The sequence below is a fragment of the Cherax quadricarinatus genome, chromosome 57, assembly GCF_038502225.1.
Source record: "Cherax quadricarinatus isolate ZL_2023a chromosome 57, ASM3850222v1, whole genome shotgun sequence".
Taxonomy (NCBI): Eukaryota; Metazoa; Arthropoda; class Malacostraca; order Decapoda; family Parastacidae; genus Cherax; species Cherax quadricarinatus.
Window position 1 is genome coordinate 10,204,545 of NC_091348.1, and position 16,098 is coordinate 10,220,642.

General features: G+C 38.6%; 1 protein-coding gene across 5 annotated transcripts in view; it reads left to right on the forward strand.

The window, feature by feature from the left end:
- Tmem63 (transmembrane protein 63) overlaps positions 1-2,808 on the forward strand; it is a 249,443-nt gene extending 246,635 nt beyond the window's left edge. For 3 of the 5 annotated variants that reach the window (XM_070097342.1, XM_070097339.1, XM_070097340.1), the window contains one exon: positions 150-2,808. In XM_070097342.1, the coding sequence (XP_069953443.1) occupies positions 150-374 (225 nt within the window). In that variant the 3' untranslated portion in view covers positions 375-2,808. The remainder of the gene's footprint in view (positions 1-149) is intronic. The other 2 variants (XR_011393591.1, XM_070097341.1) reach the window with 1 other exon arrangement.
- The last annotated feature ends 13,290 nt before the right edge of the window (positions 2,809-16,098 follow it).

Sequence of the window (16,098 nt, forward strand, 5' to 3'; positions counted from 1 at the left end):
TACTGCACCTCTAATGCATCTTCACTTTTTATTGGAAAATATTAAGAAACAGTGTTACTCATAAAGGAGGAATTTTATTTCATTTGTAAAAAAAAAAATTGATTCCTACTTGGTAATTGACTCATTAGCAGCCATGTCAAATCTTTCAGGTAACTACTGTCAGTGCTGAGATCAATGTTCCTCCAACAAGTCAACCTCACACAGAAGAGGAAGAGGAGACTGTATATACCCGAGCATCACCCCAACAGCCTTCCCCTACTGTGATTACTGTTGATGGCACTGTAGCTACTGCCTCCACACCACCCGTCATTCACAGTAACCAAAGACACTCATACTCTGGTCTTGATAACAGTGCCCCTGCCACTAATGTTTAAGTTAGGATATAATCTCCTTTGATAAGTAATTGGTTAATTATTTACTTACAAAGGATTTAATATACTGTATTGTAACGAATCGCTTTTTCAGATATGTAGTCACTTGTTTTGTAAGTGCTTGTGAAGATGAAGACAGAATTTACCAATTTTGTCTTTCATTGTTGTAACACCCAGCAAAGGTTTGTCAGCAGTGACAGAGATGTTCCATTACTGAATTGTGGAGATATTCTCCTGAACTGTGGAGATGCCAAAGAGAGAGAGAGTGTGTGTGTGTGTGTGTGTTTGAACACAAGCACAATTGATTGGTGATGATGATCATAGTAATATTAAATTAAAAAAATGATTTGTGATTTTCTTTAGGTAATTTCTTGCAAAGTAGGAAGCTGTCTGCTTATTGCTGATAATGGCCAAAATACCTTTTTATTTTTTCTTGTGATGCATACTATTTTATGCTATTTTAAAAAGTAATTCATATTATACGTTGCACATTACAATAATATATTTTGTTTTAAATTATCGGTATCTTTTTTTTTTTCCTTTGTGTTCATTGTAAATAAGTAACAAAGATTGGCCAGATGCATTAATTTTAAATTATGCTTACATTTAGAATTGGTTGGGTTTCTTAAAGTATCAAAGTAAAATCCTGAGTAAATTTCTGTATGTTGCTTAAAAAAAAAAATATTTGCTTATCATTGTAACTCCCAGATGAGTAAGCTCTATTGACAATGCAAAAAAAAATCCTAAAAAGAATTTGAAAAATATTTCTAATGGTTTGTTGGTGAGCAAACATTCAGTAGCCTGAGGAATTTTTTCCCTCTATACTGTACTTTATAATATAATTATTTCACTGTTTTGGGTGAATACTAATTTATATATTTGGTGATTAAATTTGTCCTAGGGACTGTGTTCTCAAATTTATGGGTTTTAAAATGCAAATTCTCAATGTTGTGTAATTTTTAGTTTGTGCCACGCCTCTGCCCCACCCACATGAACACAGGTCTTTTTATCATAAATCCACCACTCATTTCTTTTTAAGTGTATATGTAGCATAACCATTGCTAATATATATATGGATGAGGTATTCTTATGTGTAATAGATTTTACACTGTGTGAAAAGGAATATGCTACTCAAAACCTCAAGAAGAGAGAGTGCATACCTTTTGCCTATTGAAACTTTTAGCATGGCATTGAAGATATACAAAATTATAGTGTAAGTACCATACATTATTCAATTTGAGTAGCCTTTAATGGTTTCATTTTCAGAAATATTGGTAAAAAAAAATTCCTTAAGGTATAATTATATAGTATTTGTTTATATACTGTATGTTCTGTTGAACATACTGTGTATTCAAAAGTAGGAAACACATTTTAATATACTGTACCCGAATTTAAGTTGATTTCTGTAACCCAGAAGTGATTTGCAGAAAATTCAGATTTCATGTTTATTTGTACAAATGTAGTGTATTGTTGTACAGTAATCATCAATGCAGAATGTGCACAAATAGAACACAAATAACTGCTGGTATAAACTATTATAGGTCTTGGGCAAGGGGTGCTCTATATTTGATCTGTTAATACATTTTCAAATGTGATTTTTTTCAACTATTACAATTTGCAAGTACTGTATCAAAAAAAAAAAAATCTAACAAAGACACAATTCCATTGTAAGCTTTATAATGTAATGTACTCGAGAAAGCCCAGTGTAGGGTAAAACAAGCAAATAAAGGCCTTTGCAGTTGTGTCTGTTACTCTTGGCAGCTTGCCATTGTCTCCGCCAAATATTATTTAATTTTTATTTACCTACTATTTTCTATTTCATTGTTTTAGTTTCAATCAATTAGATATTATCATCAGACACATGTGATGTACTTAAAAATATAGTATACATTCATGCCTTGGCATCACTGAATTTCCTCTTATTATTAAGGGGAGCTATTTTTCTGTATTTTTAAGGCATTTACTGCTTCAATTTGAATAAGAAAAAATATATATTTTCTTAAAATTTTCAGTGCTACATGCTTTTTACATAGAAAAGTGTGGGATTCTAAATGTTCATATATGATCCTTGACATATGATATTCTTCTTGAAATTCATTTCAAAACTAATGACAAATGCTTAATATCTTTTTTGTAATGTATCCACAACTCAAATTTGTTTTTTGCATTCATTTTAAATTACATGTATTTAAGAATTTTTTCAACCTTCTGTCTTGCATTCTGCATGATTTTAACACAAGAGGGTAGATAATCCAATAATTCCCACATTTTGTATTATTAACCCATAAGTATTAAGCCATTGCAGATATTTTCTTTATTTCTTTTATTCTAATAAAAATAAGAGCATTAAGAACTTGCAAAATTTTTATAATTTTATGGTGTTTCTAATTTAAATCTTTGCTGAAGACTAATACAAGAAATAAATTTTAAAGGTAAATTCAAAGAATTTTAATAACACTTTAGAAAAAATTATTTGTTCATGTATAGATATATGTATGTATGTACAAGCATACCTCGGATGGGTTTATGAAGGATCAGGTTACCCATAGAATTGATGAAGGAAAAAAGGTGAGTGGTGCGTTGAGGTATCTGTGGAGACAAAAAACGTTATCTGTGGAGGCAAAGAAGGGAGTGTACTTAAGTATAGTGGTACCAACACTCTTATATGGGTGTGAAGCTTGGGTTGCAAATGCTGCAGCAAGGAGGAGGTTGGAGGCAGTGGATATGTCCTGTCTAAGGGCAATGTGTGGTGTAAATATTATGCAGAAAATTCGGAGTGTGGAAATTAGAAGAAGCTGTGGAATTGATAAAAGTATTAGAGGGCTGAAGAAGGGTTGTTGAGGTGGTTTCGTCGTTTAGAGAGAATGGATCAAAGTAGAAAGACATAGAGAGCCTATCAATCTTTAGGGAAAGGAAGGCGGGGTAGGGTTTGTCCTCGAAGAGGTTGGAGGGAATGAGTAAAAGAGATTTTGTGGGCGAGGGGCTTGGACTTCCAGAAAGCGTGCGTAAGCGTGTTAGATAGGAGTGAATGGAGACGAATGGTTTTTGAGACCTGACAAGCTGTTGGAGTGTGAGCAGGGTAATATTTAGTGAAGGGATTCAGGGAAACCAGTTATTTTTATATTGCCAGACTTGATTACTGGAAACAGGAAGTACAGTGCCTGCACTTAAACCCTTTGACTGTTTCGGCCATGTATATACGTCTTACGAGCCAGTGTTTCAGATGTATATATACTCAGTAATTCTAGCAGCTTCAAATCAAGCAGGAGAAAGCTGGTAGGCTCACATATGAGAGAATGGGTCAGTGTAGTCAGTGTGCACTGTATAAAAAAGTCCTGCAGCAAGCAGTGCATGATGAGAGAAAAAAACTCGACTGTGTTTTTGGATTAATATGCCAACTTTGAGATGTATTTTCATATAGTATTTATGTTTGTATTCTTGTGACGCTGACACGTCAACTCCCAAATACAGTGGCACCTCGGGATACGAACTTATTTTGTCCCAGAAGGCTGTTCGAGTGCCGATACCGAACGAATTTGTTCCCATAAGGAATAATGTAAATTAGATTAATCTGTTTCAGACCCCCCAAAAATACATTTACAAAAGCACTTACATAATTGTTCGAGTTTTGAGCTGTTCGTATCCTGAGGTACTACTATATCTGAAAACATTCACTTCTTCCATACTCCCTCTCTCCATTGTGATATCCAATTTTTCTTTATCTAAATCATTTGATACATTCATCACCTTACTCTTATCTATGTTTACTTTCAACTTTCTACCTTTACACACCCTCCCAAACTCGTCCACTAACCTTTGCGACTTTTCTTTAGAATCTCCCATGGTAGGTAAGACACATGAGCAACAGTTAGGCAACTTTATTCCGAAATGTTTTACCTACACAGTAGGCTTCTCAGTCGAGTACAATAATAGGTAAGAGCAGTAGAGATGTGAAGACGATGTAATCAGTCCAACACCCTTATAGTCGGAAATTTGAGGTTGTCAGTCCCTCAGCCTCAAGAAGAGATCTGTTCCATAGTCACAGTCACAAGGAGGCCATGTCTAAATTATTTTCTGCAAAATAAAAGAACCCCAAAAAAATTATGAATTAAATAAAATAGCTGGAAGTATGATGATCATCTAATTCTACACTTTACCATATTCAAGATATGGTACACGGTTTTTAACCCTTTGACTGTCGAAGGGCCCAATCCTGAAGTTGCTCCTGGTGTCGCAAAATATTCGAAAAAAAAAAAAATTATTTTTTCTTATGAAATGATAGAGAATCTTTTCCCGATTGTAAAGACACCAAAAAAACGAAATTTGATGGAAAACTGACAGAATTACGCTCTCGCGAAGTTAGCGACTTCGGCGATATTTAAAAATCGGCAATTTCGCCCACTTTGAGCCCTATTTTCGGCTAATTCCGTTATTCCAGTCAACCAAACTCATAACTATTTCTTCAGAACTCTATTTTTTCTATCGATTGAGCACAAGAAACTGCCCATTTACCGATGTCAACTACCCAATAACATGGTCAGAAATTTGCAATTTGGCCAATTTCACGAAAATTAAAAAATACGACAATTTCAAAATAAGGTCCAGAATGAACAATGCAGACATTCCTGGCTCTAAAATAAGATTTTCTTTGTTCATCAGTCATGTCTCCAGGTCCCTGTGATATTACTCTTGCTTTTTATTTTGAAATTTTATTCAAACAAAAAATAGAAGATTTACTGTTATGCAGACTACTGCAATACTGTAATAATTGTAAAAATTACATCAACCAATTCATGACTGCGTATTAGAATGGCTATTTGGACATTTATTGGACAATGACATCATTTGTTTACTTTTGAACATCGGCAAAAATCAAACATTTCCTGTACTTTGTGCTCCATTTCCAGGTTCTTTTTATAGTAAAATTAATCAAAATCACCTCCATTTCTATAATATAGTTTCCATTCTATCAAATGAGACCATGAAAACGAGAATACAACCACAAATACTATACGAAAATAGACCACAAAGTCGGCATTTTAATTAAAAAAAACGGTCGGAGTTTTTTTTTTCTCATTATGCACTGCGTGCTCCAGGATTTTTTTTATGTGGTGCACACTGACCACACAGACCCATTCTCTCACATGTGGGCCTACTAGCTTTCTCCTGCCTGATTTGAAGCCGCTAGAATTTATGAGTATATATACGTCAAACACGGTACCTCACAAACGTATATATACGGCCGCGACAGTCAAAGGGTTAAGCACAACACACGTCACTGAGTCAGAAAGAAACACTACCTTACACTTCAAATTCAAATTCAAATTCAAAGTTTATTCTCTATAAAGATTACAATGTTGAATTTACAGAATTTGGTTGTTGTGTGGTTTACATGTAGTTAAATAATGATTACAGAGTGTACCACTAGAACGCCTAGCATGGCTAGGCATTTCGGGCAGACTTAGTTTAATTCTTTATTTTAAAATATTACAAATTATGAGGTAAGTTGGTATTATGGCTAAGTGACTAAATACTAGTTTGTGAGTTTAGCAATGTGAATGCTTTTGTTTTGGCACAGTACATAGTTTCAGTATTGGAGTATCATAGGATTCATTATTTTAAGATTGAGATAAATATTTCTGTTTATGGTCAAATGGGTGAGTGAAAGTGTAAGTGTGAACCACCAGGTGGTATTCGTGTAGTTAGTTGATGGGGTTTATCAGGGAGATAAGATGTTTTCTAATGGTAGTTTTGAAGGTGATGAATGTGTCTGCAGTTCTAGAGTTCTCAGGTAGGGTGTTCCAGATTTTAGGGCCTTTGACATACATTGAATTTTTGTAAAGGTTTAGTCGGACATGGGGAATGTCGTAGAGATGTTTGTGTCTGGTGTTATGCCTGTGGGTTCTGTCACAACTATCAAGAAAGCGTTTTAGGTCAAGGTTGATATTGGAGTTTAAGGTCCTGTAGATGTAGATTGCACAGTAGTAAGTGTGGATGTACTGAACAGGGAGTAAGTTTAGATCTATGAAGAGTGGGGGGGGTGTGTTGCACAACAGGGTTGGCACTGCATCAGCGACAGTGCTCTCTCTACTTAGCGTGCAGCGTCTTATCTTGGACATGTCCGTATATGCGCAACAGCCAAACACCGAGTTGCTGCAACTGTGAATCGCATAGTTCCACACAAGGATTTTTCTAATTTTTTCATGTACTACTGGCTACTGACATTAAGCTTAACTGTTTCAGGGTCAAGAGGCCCTCTCCTAAACTTCTCAGGGTTGAAAATTTAAAAAATTCTTATGGAATGATAGAGAATCTTTTCCCAATCATAATGACACCAAAAGTATGAAATTTGATGGAAAACTTATGAATTATGCTCTCGCAAAGGTAGCGGTCTCGACGATGTTTGCCCATCAGCAATTTTGCCCATTTTGAACCCTATTTTCAGCCAGTTCTAGTGTACTAATCGACAAAAATCATAACTATTTCGCTAGAACTCCATTTTTTCTATCGCATGAGTACAAGAAACCACCCATTTACTAATTAAACTATCCAATAAAGTGGTCAGAAATTAGCAATTTTGCCAAATTCACACAAATTTCAAAAGATGCCAATTTTCAAATAGGGTCCAGAATAAACAAGTCACACATTCCTGGCACTAAAATAACATTTCCTCTGTTCATTAGTCATGTCCCAGACCCCTCTTACATTTCTTTTGCTTTCCACTTTGAATTTTTATTCTCTCAAAAAATAGAAGATTTACTGTTATGCAGTCTACTGCATTAGTGTAGAAATGGTATAAATAATATCAGCGCACTTGTGAAAGAATATTAGATTCACCAGTTGACGTATATTGGACGTGTGGCATGATTTGTTTACTTTTGAACTTTGGCAAAAATTTAACATTTCTGCTACTTTGAGCTCAATTTCAAGGTACTTTTCATTGTGACACCAATCACAATCATCTCAATTTTTGTAATATGTCTTCCATTCTATAAAATGAGACCAGGAAAACTAGAATACAACCATAAATACCATACGAAAATACAGTGCAAAGTCGCTGTTTTAAACCAAAAGCATGGTCAAAGTTTTTTTTTCTCATTATGCACTGTGTGCTGCAGGATTATTTTTATGCTGTGCATACTGACCACATAGACCCATTCTTCCATATGCAGGCCTACCAGCTTTCTCTCACTAGATTTGAAGGCACTAGAATTTATGCGTACTAGTACATCAATAACCCTGGTGCATAAGCCATAATAGTACGTCGGAAACCCTGAAAGGGTTAAGGATTATATAATGTACAAGTACGTATAAAGAAAGATTTAAAAAAAAGACTCATTATATTCAATGTTATCGATAATATCGAGTGAAAATAGGGGGTGCTGCAGTTCCGCATTGCCTATACACGAGCCGCCACTGGTGAAATGTATGGAAGGAAGTGTACAATAGAACCAATGAAAAAACAGGGGCACCATGGGCACAATAGGAGAACACTGCTACCATCCAAGGTCCAAGACTTCCACTTGCTATCAGTAGATTTTAGAAGTATTGCCAGAACAGATATTGTTTTCTGGCAGTTCTTCTAAAATCTACTGGTAGCAATTGGAAGTCTTGGACCTCGGATATTAGCAGTGTTCTCCTGTTGTGCCTATGGTGCCCATGTTTTTTCATTGGTTCTATTGTATATTTCCTTGCATACATTTCACTCTAGTACATTAGGGCAATATGTAGATTTGATACCTGACCCTCCAGTATCTTACATTTATACAGGTGCTGTAGGGGTCTTGCAGCACCTGGGGAGAATGGAAGGCTTTCAGGCTCCATTCAAGGAAATGGAGCACAGGTTCAGTTCCTTAGATCAAGAAACCCTCACCAGAGTCAAAGAGCTTCCCCTTAGGGACTGTATAACCCTTGCAGTTTAGCGCTTCTTTTGATTATAATAATTCCCCTTAGCGAAGGATCTCTCCAATATTTTCCAGGTAATGTATATAGTATTATCATTAAACCTGTATGGGTACTGGTCTGACAAAATTAATAGTATACTGCTTTGTTCTTACATTGATCTATATATTTTACCTGGTTAGTGCAAGAACTATTCTAACTTAGAGCACCCACCATACAGGATAGCTTTTAGATCACTCCACAAACAAGAATGTTTATGTAATGTTTACATGAGCCAGCAGACTGTTAACAGAAATGATGTGTAAATAGGCAATCCTTAAAGAAGCCTGGCCTAAGGCTAGGCAACAGCAGCAACCTGATTGAACAGGTAATCCCTAAAGAAGGTTGGCCTAAGGATGGGCTGTGAGTGTAGAAAAGATCTCAAAATCAATAAGTACAGGTAGGCCCCGCTTTACAGAGCTTCACGTTACAGCATTTCGCTAAATAACAAAAAGGCACAATACTGTGACTGGAACGATACACAAATAACCCGTACATAAAAGAGAGAAGCTTACGACGACGTTTCGGTCCGACTTGGACCATTGACAAAGTCGGACCGAAACGTCGTCGTAAGCTTCTCTCTTTTATGTGCGGGTTATTTGCATTTCGCTAATACGGTGGATTTCAATTAATCCCATTCTTCATTTGTTCAGACCACCTTGACCTTTGTGGGTTTAGCACTTCAGCTTTGATTATAATAATCAGACCACCTACAATAAATATATTCACTTGCTATAAGAACAAAAATATCTTAAGGTAAGTAGTGTGTGTACTGTATATGCATTTGAAAGTAAAAAAGAAGCTATGATTTACTTTACAGTGATTTTCGTTTTACAGCAGTATCCCGGGACCAAACCTGGTGTATAAGTGGGGCCCTCCTGTGTATCAAGGAATCTGTGCTACCTCCATCTCTTTGGATCAAGCCTAATTACCTCAAATTCCCCAGGTGCTATATAACTCCTACAGATTCAGCTCCTTCCCATGAAATTAATAATCATGAAGGTATTTGATATTAATCCGTTCCTGAGAGCTCATCGAATACCGAAAATATCGAAAAGTGAATCAATTTTCCCCATGAGAAATAATGGAAATCAAATTAATCCGTGCAAGACACCCAAAAGTATGAAAAAAAATATTTTACCAAATGAAATATTAAGTTTAATGCAATAGAATTACAATAACAATAACAATAGAATAATAACAATAGAATAATTGACACTTACCTTTAATGAAGATCTGGTGATAATTGATGGGATGGGAAGAGGGGAGTGTGTGGATGGTGTTAGTGTTTAGAAGGGGAATCCCCTTCCATTAGGACTTGAGGTAGCAAGTCCTTTTCCGGGGTTACTTTCCTTCTTCTTTTAATGCCACTAGGACCAGCTTGAGAGTCACTGGACTTCTGTCGCACAACATATCTGTCCATAGAGGCCTGTACCTCTCGTTCCTTTATGACTTTCCTAAAGTGGTTCACAACATTGTCATTGCACAGGTTGCCAACACGGCTTGCAGTAGCTGTGTCGGGGTGATTTTCATCAAAAAAGGTTTGCACTTGAAGCCACTTTGCACACATTTCTTTAATTTTTGAAGTAGGCAACTTCTTCAATTTCTCTATCCCCTCCTCCGAAGCAGTTTCCTCAGGTCTGGCCTCTTGCTGTTGAAGATGATCTAGCAGCTCATCAGTGGTTAGTTCGTCATTGTCCTCCTCCACCAACTCTTCCACATCCTCCCCACTAACCTCCAACCCCAACCAAGGACTTCCCCAATGCCACAATGGATTCCTCAACTGGCATAGGATTCTCAGGGTTAGCCTCAAATCGTTCAAAATCCCTTTTGTCTACACATTCTGGCCACAGTTTTTTCCAAGCAGAGTTCAAGGTCCTCTTAGTCACTCCCTCCCAAGCCATACCTATAAGGTTTATACAATTGAGGATATTAAAGTGATCCTTCCAAAACTTTTAGAGTCAGTTGAGTTTCTGTGGTCACTACAAAGCACTTTTGAAACATAGCTTTTGTGTACAGTTTCTTGAAGTTGGAAATGACCTGCTGGTCCATGGGCTGCAGGAGAGGAGTGGTATTAGGAGGCAAAAACTTGACCTTAATGAAGCTTATGTTCCCAGAAAGTCGCTCTGCCAAGTCTGTAGGATGACCAGGGGCATTGTCTAATACCAGGAGGCACTTAAGGTCTAATTTCTTTTCAATTAGGTAATTTTTCACAGTGGGGGCAAATGCTTGGTGTAACCAGTCATAGAAAAAGTCCTTAGTGACCCATACCTTACTGTTTGCCCTCCACAGCACACACAAATTAGCCTTGAGGATGTTTTTTCCTGAACACTGGGAGTTTCAGAGTGATACACCAATAAAGGCTTCACTTTGCAATCACCACTAGCACTGGCACACATCGACAGAGTAAGCCTGTCTTTCATAGGCTTATGTCCTGGGAGTGCCTTTTCCTCCTGAGTAATGTAGATCCTGCTTGGCATTTTCTTCCAAAACAGGCCTGTTTCGTCGCAATTAAACACTTGTTCATTTTTAAATTCTTCACTGTCTTATGTACACTTTGAATTCCTTCACATATTTTTCAGCTGCTCTTTGGTCCGAACTGGCAGCCTCACCATGCCTAATCACACTATGTATGCCACTACAATTCTTAAATCTTTCAAACCAACCTTTGCTGGCCTTAAATTCACTCACATCAGCACTAGTTGCAGGCAATTTCTGTACCAAATCGTCATGCAACTGCCTAGCCTTTTCACAAATGATTGCTTGAGAGATGCTATCTCCTGCTATCTGTTTTTCATTTATCCACACCAATAACAGTCTCTCAACATTTTGTAACACTTGCGGTCGCTGTTTTGTAATCACAGTTGCACCTTTGGCAAGGACAGCTTCCTTGATTGCCGTTTTCCTGGTCACTATAGTAGAGATGGTTGATTGGGGTTTACTATACAACCTGGCCAGCTCCGACACACGCACTCCACTTTCATACTTTGCAATTATCTCTTTCTTCATTTCAATAGTCATTAGCACCTTTTTTCTCGAAGGGTTGGCACTAGAAGCTTTCTTGTGGCCCATGGTGACTTATTTTGCAGAAACAAGCACCAAAAACAGTGATAATATGGAATGTACCGAATGTATCCTTAGATGCGCGCACACTGGCTGGCTTGTAAACACTGGCACACACAGGGCAGTTCAGGCCACACATGGATACGTCTCGTACGAATCGCATCGAATACCGGGTTTTCGATCGGATACCGAGGCGAAATTTTTGCGTTAAAATGCATCGAATACCGGATTTATCGAATACCGATGCCATCGAATACCGGGGGGGTCCACTGTATTATTCTTTGAGGGGGGGCAGGGTGTCTTGATGCTGATAAATTTTTCTTCTTCCGAGGAATTGGAGTTGTACTTCCCTTTCTCAGATCGAACTTGAATGCCTCCTTTTCACCAGGCACTGAATGAATCCCATGGATTTAGTATTTCACTAATATGTAGTAGTGTACACTAATAAATGACTCAGGTTCATCTTCGAAGTTTCAAATGATAATAGTCAGTTGAAGACACTTTTCAAGGCAGAGGTGCCTTGATGCCAGTGAGGGGGCTCTTGATCCAAGAAGTTGAACCTATCACCACTTTCTTTGAATTGAACACATTTGTCTCCCATTCCACTAGTATCTAGACAAAAATTTGGAAGGAATTAAGGTTTTTATATCCAGTTTGAGGCACTGAGTGCCAATCTGAGAAATGTTAAGTTCCAATATCAGCCTTATTCTATTAGACTGTCCTATCTACCAGTGGATATGCAGAATTTGCCTCTGATGTCACTACTCTAATGCCCTTACTTATCTTCCATCAACACTGACAGCTCCACCCTTGACATGACCCTTGTGGGTTTAGCACTTAATTGTGATTATAATAATAATCCACCTTTGACACAGAGTCCCATTTTGACTTTGTCAGTAACAGCTTTATTACTCCAACTTTGATTATAGTTCCTTTAGCACTCCTCAATGCCCTTTCTAACTCTTTCTCTTTTATACTCTGGTCTCTGAGCAGGCATAATACGCCTTTTATCACATTGTACCCGCAGCGTTTTATGACCCTTATGGGTTTAGTGCTTGTTATGATTGTATTAGTAATAATAATATATCATTTAAATACTACTGTAGATGAGAATGGTTCCAGGGACTGTAGCCCCTCATGAAAGGTGCTGTAATACCAGTGAGAAGGCTCTTGATCTAAAGGAATTGGGTATGCCCTCCTGTTCATTAAATCAACTTGATTGGTTCCCATATCCCCAGGCACTAGGACAATGACAAACTATTTCTATAAATACAATACTGCCTCTCCTCACTTAACGCTGGAGTTCCGTTCCTGAGACCACGTCGGTAAACGAATTCGTCACTAAGCGAGGAGCATACTATAATGGTAGTGGGTGTGTGTCAACTATCTCTAATATTGTTTTAATGTTACCTTTGCTCCATTTATAACATTTCTGGTATATTTTTAAACATTTATACAGTAGTGTATTGTATATTGTAATAAACAAAATAGAGGAAATCAGTTCTAATATATATTATTTAGGTATGTATACTGGTCAGAGAGCCTGTCGTAAGTCTGAGTCGTTGGCAAACAAGTACATTGGTAAGTGAGGAGAGGCTAATAGAATTGACAGTATTAACTGACATATATAAAGCTACAGAAGGTCCCTTGGTTTCAGATCATAACTCCATAATGAATGTAAGTAGGTACATTAAGACTATGACCATTGTGGGTTTAGCACTTTGATTTTATTGTAACAATAATACACAGTTAAGTCAATCAGGCAAAGTAAGTAATGTAATATAATGACATCAATAATCCTGTCACAGTATTGTTACTTAATCTTTATTTTAACTCTTGACCAACTCCCCCCCCCCCTTCCCACACGAACATACAACTTAAAATTCATGTTAATAATAGCGGCTTCAGATCTCACTGAAGGCCAGGGTTCGATTCCCTGACATAAGTACATAGGTACTTGGGTGTTATCCAACTGGTGTAGGTTTCTTCCCTGGAGATGATTAAAGTGCCTCAGTGGAAATAAGCCAATATAATGGCATGGGTACCTAATCCTCCAGGTTAATAATCCAAATGAAATATTTCTCTTAATTGAGTATTGTGGATCTTGCTGGGAAGAACCTAAGGGAAAATAAGCTACACTGCTTGAGTTTGTGAATCGAAAAAATAGTTTATCACATATCAATGTAAAACAATTAATCGATTATTTATTTCACATGTTATGCAGTGCTGTACGGGAGTTATTTCTTGGGTAGCTTTAGGTAGAGGTCGTTTTGATAAGGACCTGCCTCGTATGGGCCAGTAGGCTTTCTGCAGTGTTCCTACATTCTTATGTTCTTATGTATGACCCTGGTGGTTTAGCACTTAGTGTTAATAATAATACATGTTAGAAAAAAATAATCCATTTCATGTTTTGCACTGTATTACTTTATTCAGGATTAGCCTAGATGATTTACACTCAGGTCAGTGGTTGCGAGAGGTCACGCTATCTGTCCACAGTTGCAGGCGCGGATATAAGGGGGGGCCCAGGGGGCCCGGGCCCCCCCCCTTTGGCCCTCTTTGGGCTTTGGCCCAGTGTCGTAGCTGGGTTTTCATTTTGGGGCGAGGGGAAGGAGGGGCCAATCCTTTACATGGCGGGGGCATGCCCTCCCGAATTATTTGAGATTTTAAAGCCGATATATATATATATATATATATATATATATATATATATATATATATATATATATATATATATATATATATATATATATATATATATATATATATATATATATTTACTTTTCTAGACACAAAACTATGCAGATACTCCTTTTCAAGTGGGGGGGGCCACAGCTCTAGTGAGGGAGAGGGGGCGGACCCCCCAGGCTCCCCGTAGTTACGCCACTGCTTTGGGATGCATTTAAATTTGTTTTGCAACTTTGCAAGTTTACAGACCACTAATACCTCTAGCTCCATAACAATACAAAAATGCTTTTTAAGGTTGGATACTTATAATAAACATTTTGGAGCTGTATTGATGCTGAGAATAATGAGATGTGGCAAAAAAAATCGTGGAAATGTCCTAACTTGAAAGAAATTTCGCATAACACCCAGAGAGGCAGGCAGGCTCTGAGAGAGCGAGGCTCAGCTTCAGCGAGCGTCAAGCAGTGTTGCATGTTGAGAGCACGTGGTAACATCAGACGGTTGATGTGGCGTGACCCCGTGATGGTGAGTCACCGTCCCCCGGTATTTCAAGGCTCCAACACACATACTGACTCACTGCGAGCCGGGCACGAACCAGGACGAGAGGGTAAGGGTTCATGAACCATTCAGTGACCTTACTGCACCAGGTAAAGGGGCCAGGGCAAGATTAATACATTAGGCTATTGTGTTTATGCCTGTTTTGGGGCCTTGTGGGACAGTGCCAGAGTGGAGTGGGTTGGAGCCTTGGCGCTATGCCTACGGTAGCCTACCGTGAAAGAGTATAATAATAATAATAATAATAATAATTGTTATTTTTATTAGACTAAGTTTCAACATATTTACCCATATCTCTGAGATATGGGTAAATATGTTGAAACTTAGCCTAATAAAAATAACAATAATTGATGGGGAAATTCAGAGGTTGTGCCGCCACCATCATGCAGCAATACCCCCTGGCGAAACCGATCCACTGTTTCAGTCACCGACTGAACCTGGTGCTGACTAAGGCCTGTGATGTCAAAGAAGTCAAACTCGCCCTCCAGACACTGAACGAGGTGTACAACTTCATCCATTCCAGCTACATGCGGACGCTTCGGTTTACCAAACTCGTGAAGCTATCCTCAGCCAAGCGGGAAAAGCTGGTGCCCCTGTGCCCCACCAGATGGGTCGAGCGGCACAATGCTGTCCTCGTGTTCATCGAGTTTCTGCCTCTCATCGCTATTTTTCTGGAGGATGAGATGAAGTTGGATGCCAACGCCGGACTCCTACTCACTGCGATTCGGGACCCCCGCTTTCTCGTTGGGTTGGTTGTGGCCGAGTCCGTTTTGGCACACACGCTTCAGCCAAGCAGAACCCTACAGAAAAAGGAAGGTGACCTGGTATGTGCATACGCACTGATTCGTGAAATTGGGACTCTATTCTCCAAATTTAGAGCGGATGCCGAGGAGTACTTCCACGCTGTGTTCGTGAAAGCCAAAGATCTTCTAGTTGAAGTGGGCTCAGCTCACGATGACGTCCCTATTCCCAGAGTCTGTGCACGACAGACACAACGCGCGAATGTCCCAGCGGCATCTGCTGAGGAGTACTATCGGCGCTCGGTGTACATTCCGTTCGTTGACCATGTGATCGCTGAGTTGAAGAGCAGATTCGATGATGACACTGTGCCCGTTGCTCTCCGATTGAAGGAGCTGCTCAGGGGCTCAAAAGCAAACGTGGATGCTGTTCTTAAAGCCACTAAACTCTACGAAAGTGACGTTGAGTCACTTTTGCTCGTGCAGACGGAAACACAGCGGTGGACATGTTCCGCTCCAGCCTTCGAATCTGTCAAGAAAGCAAAGGAATAAGCCGAGGCCCGTATGTTTCCGAACATCGCGAAGCTCCTTACCATCCTACTGACCCTGCCAGTCTCAAATGCAGAAGCCGAACGATCGTTCTCAGCCCTGAAACGCCTGAAGACATACTTGAGGAGCACCATAGGTCAGGATCGCCTCAACGGCCTCACACTACTCGCCGTCCATAACGATGTACATGTTCCTGTTGA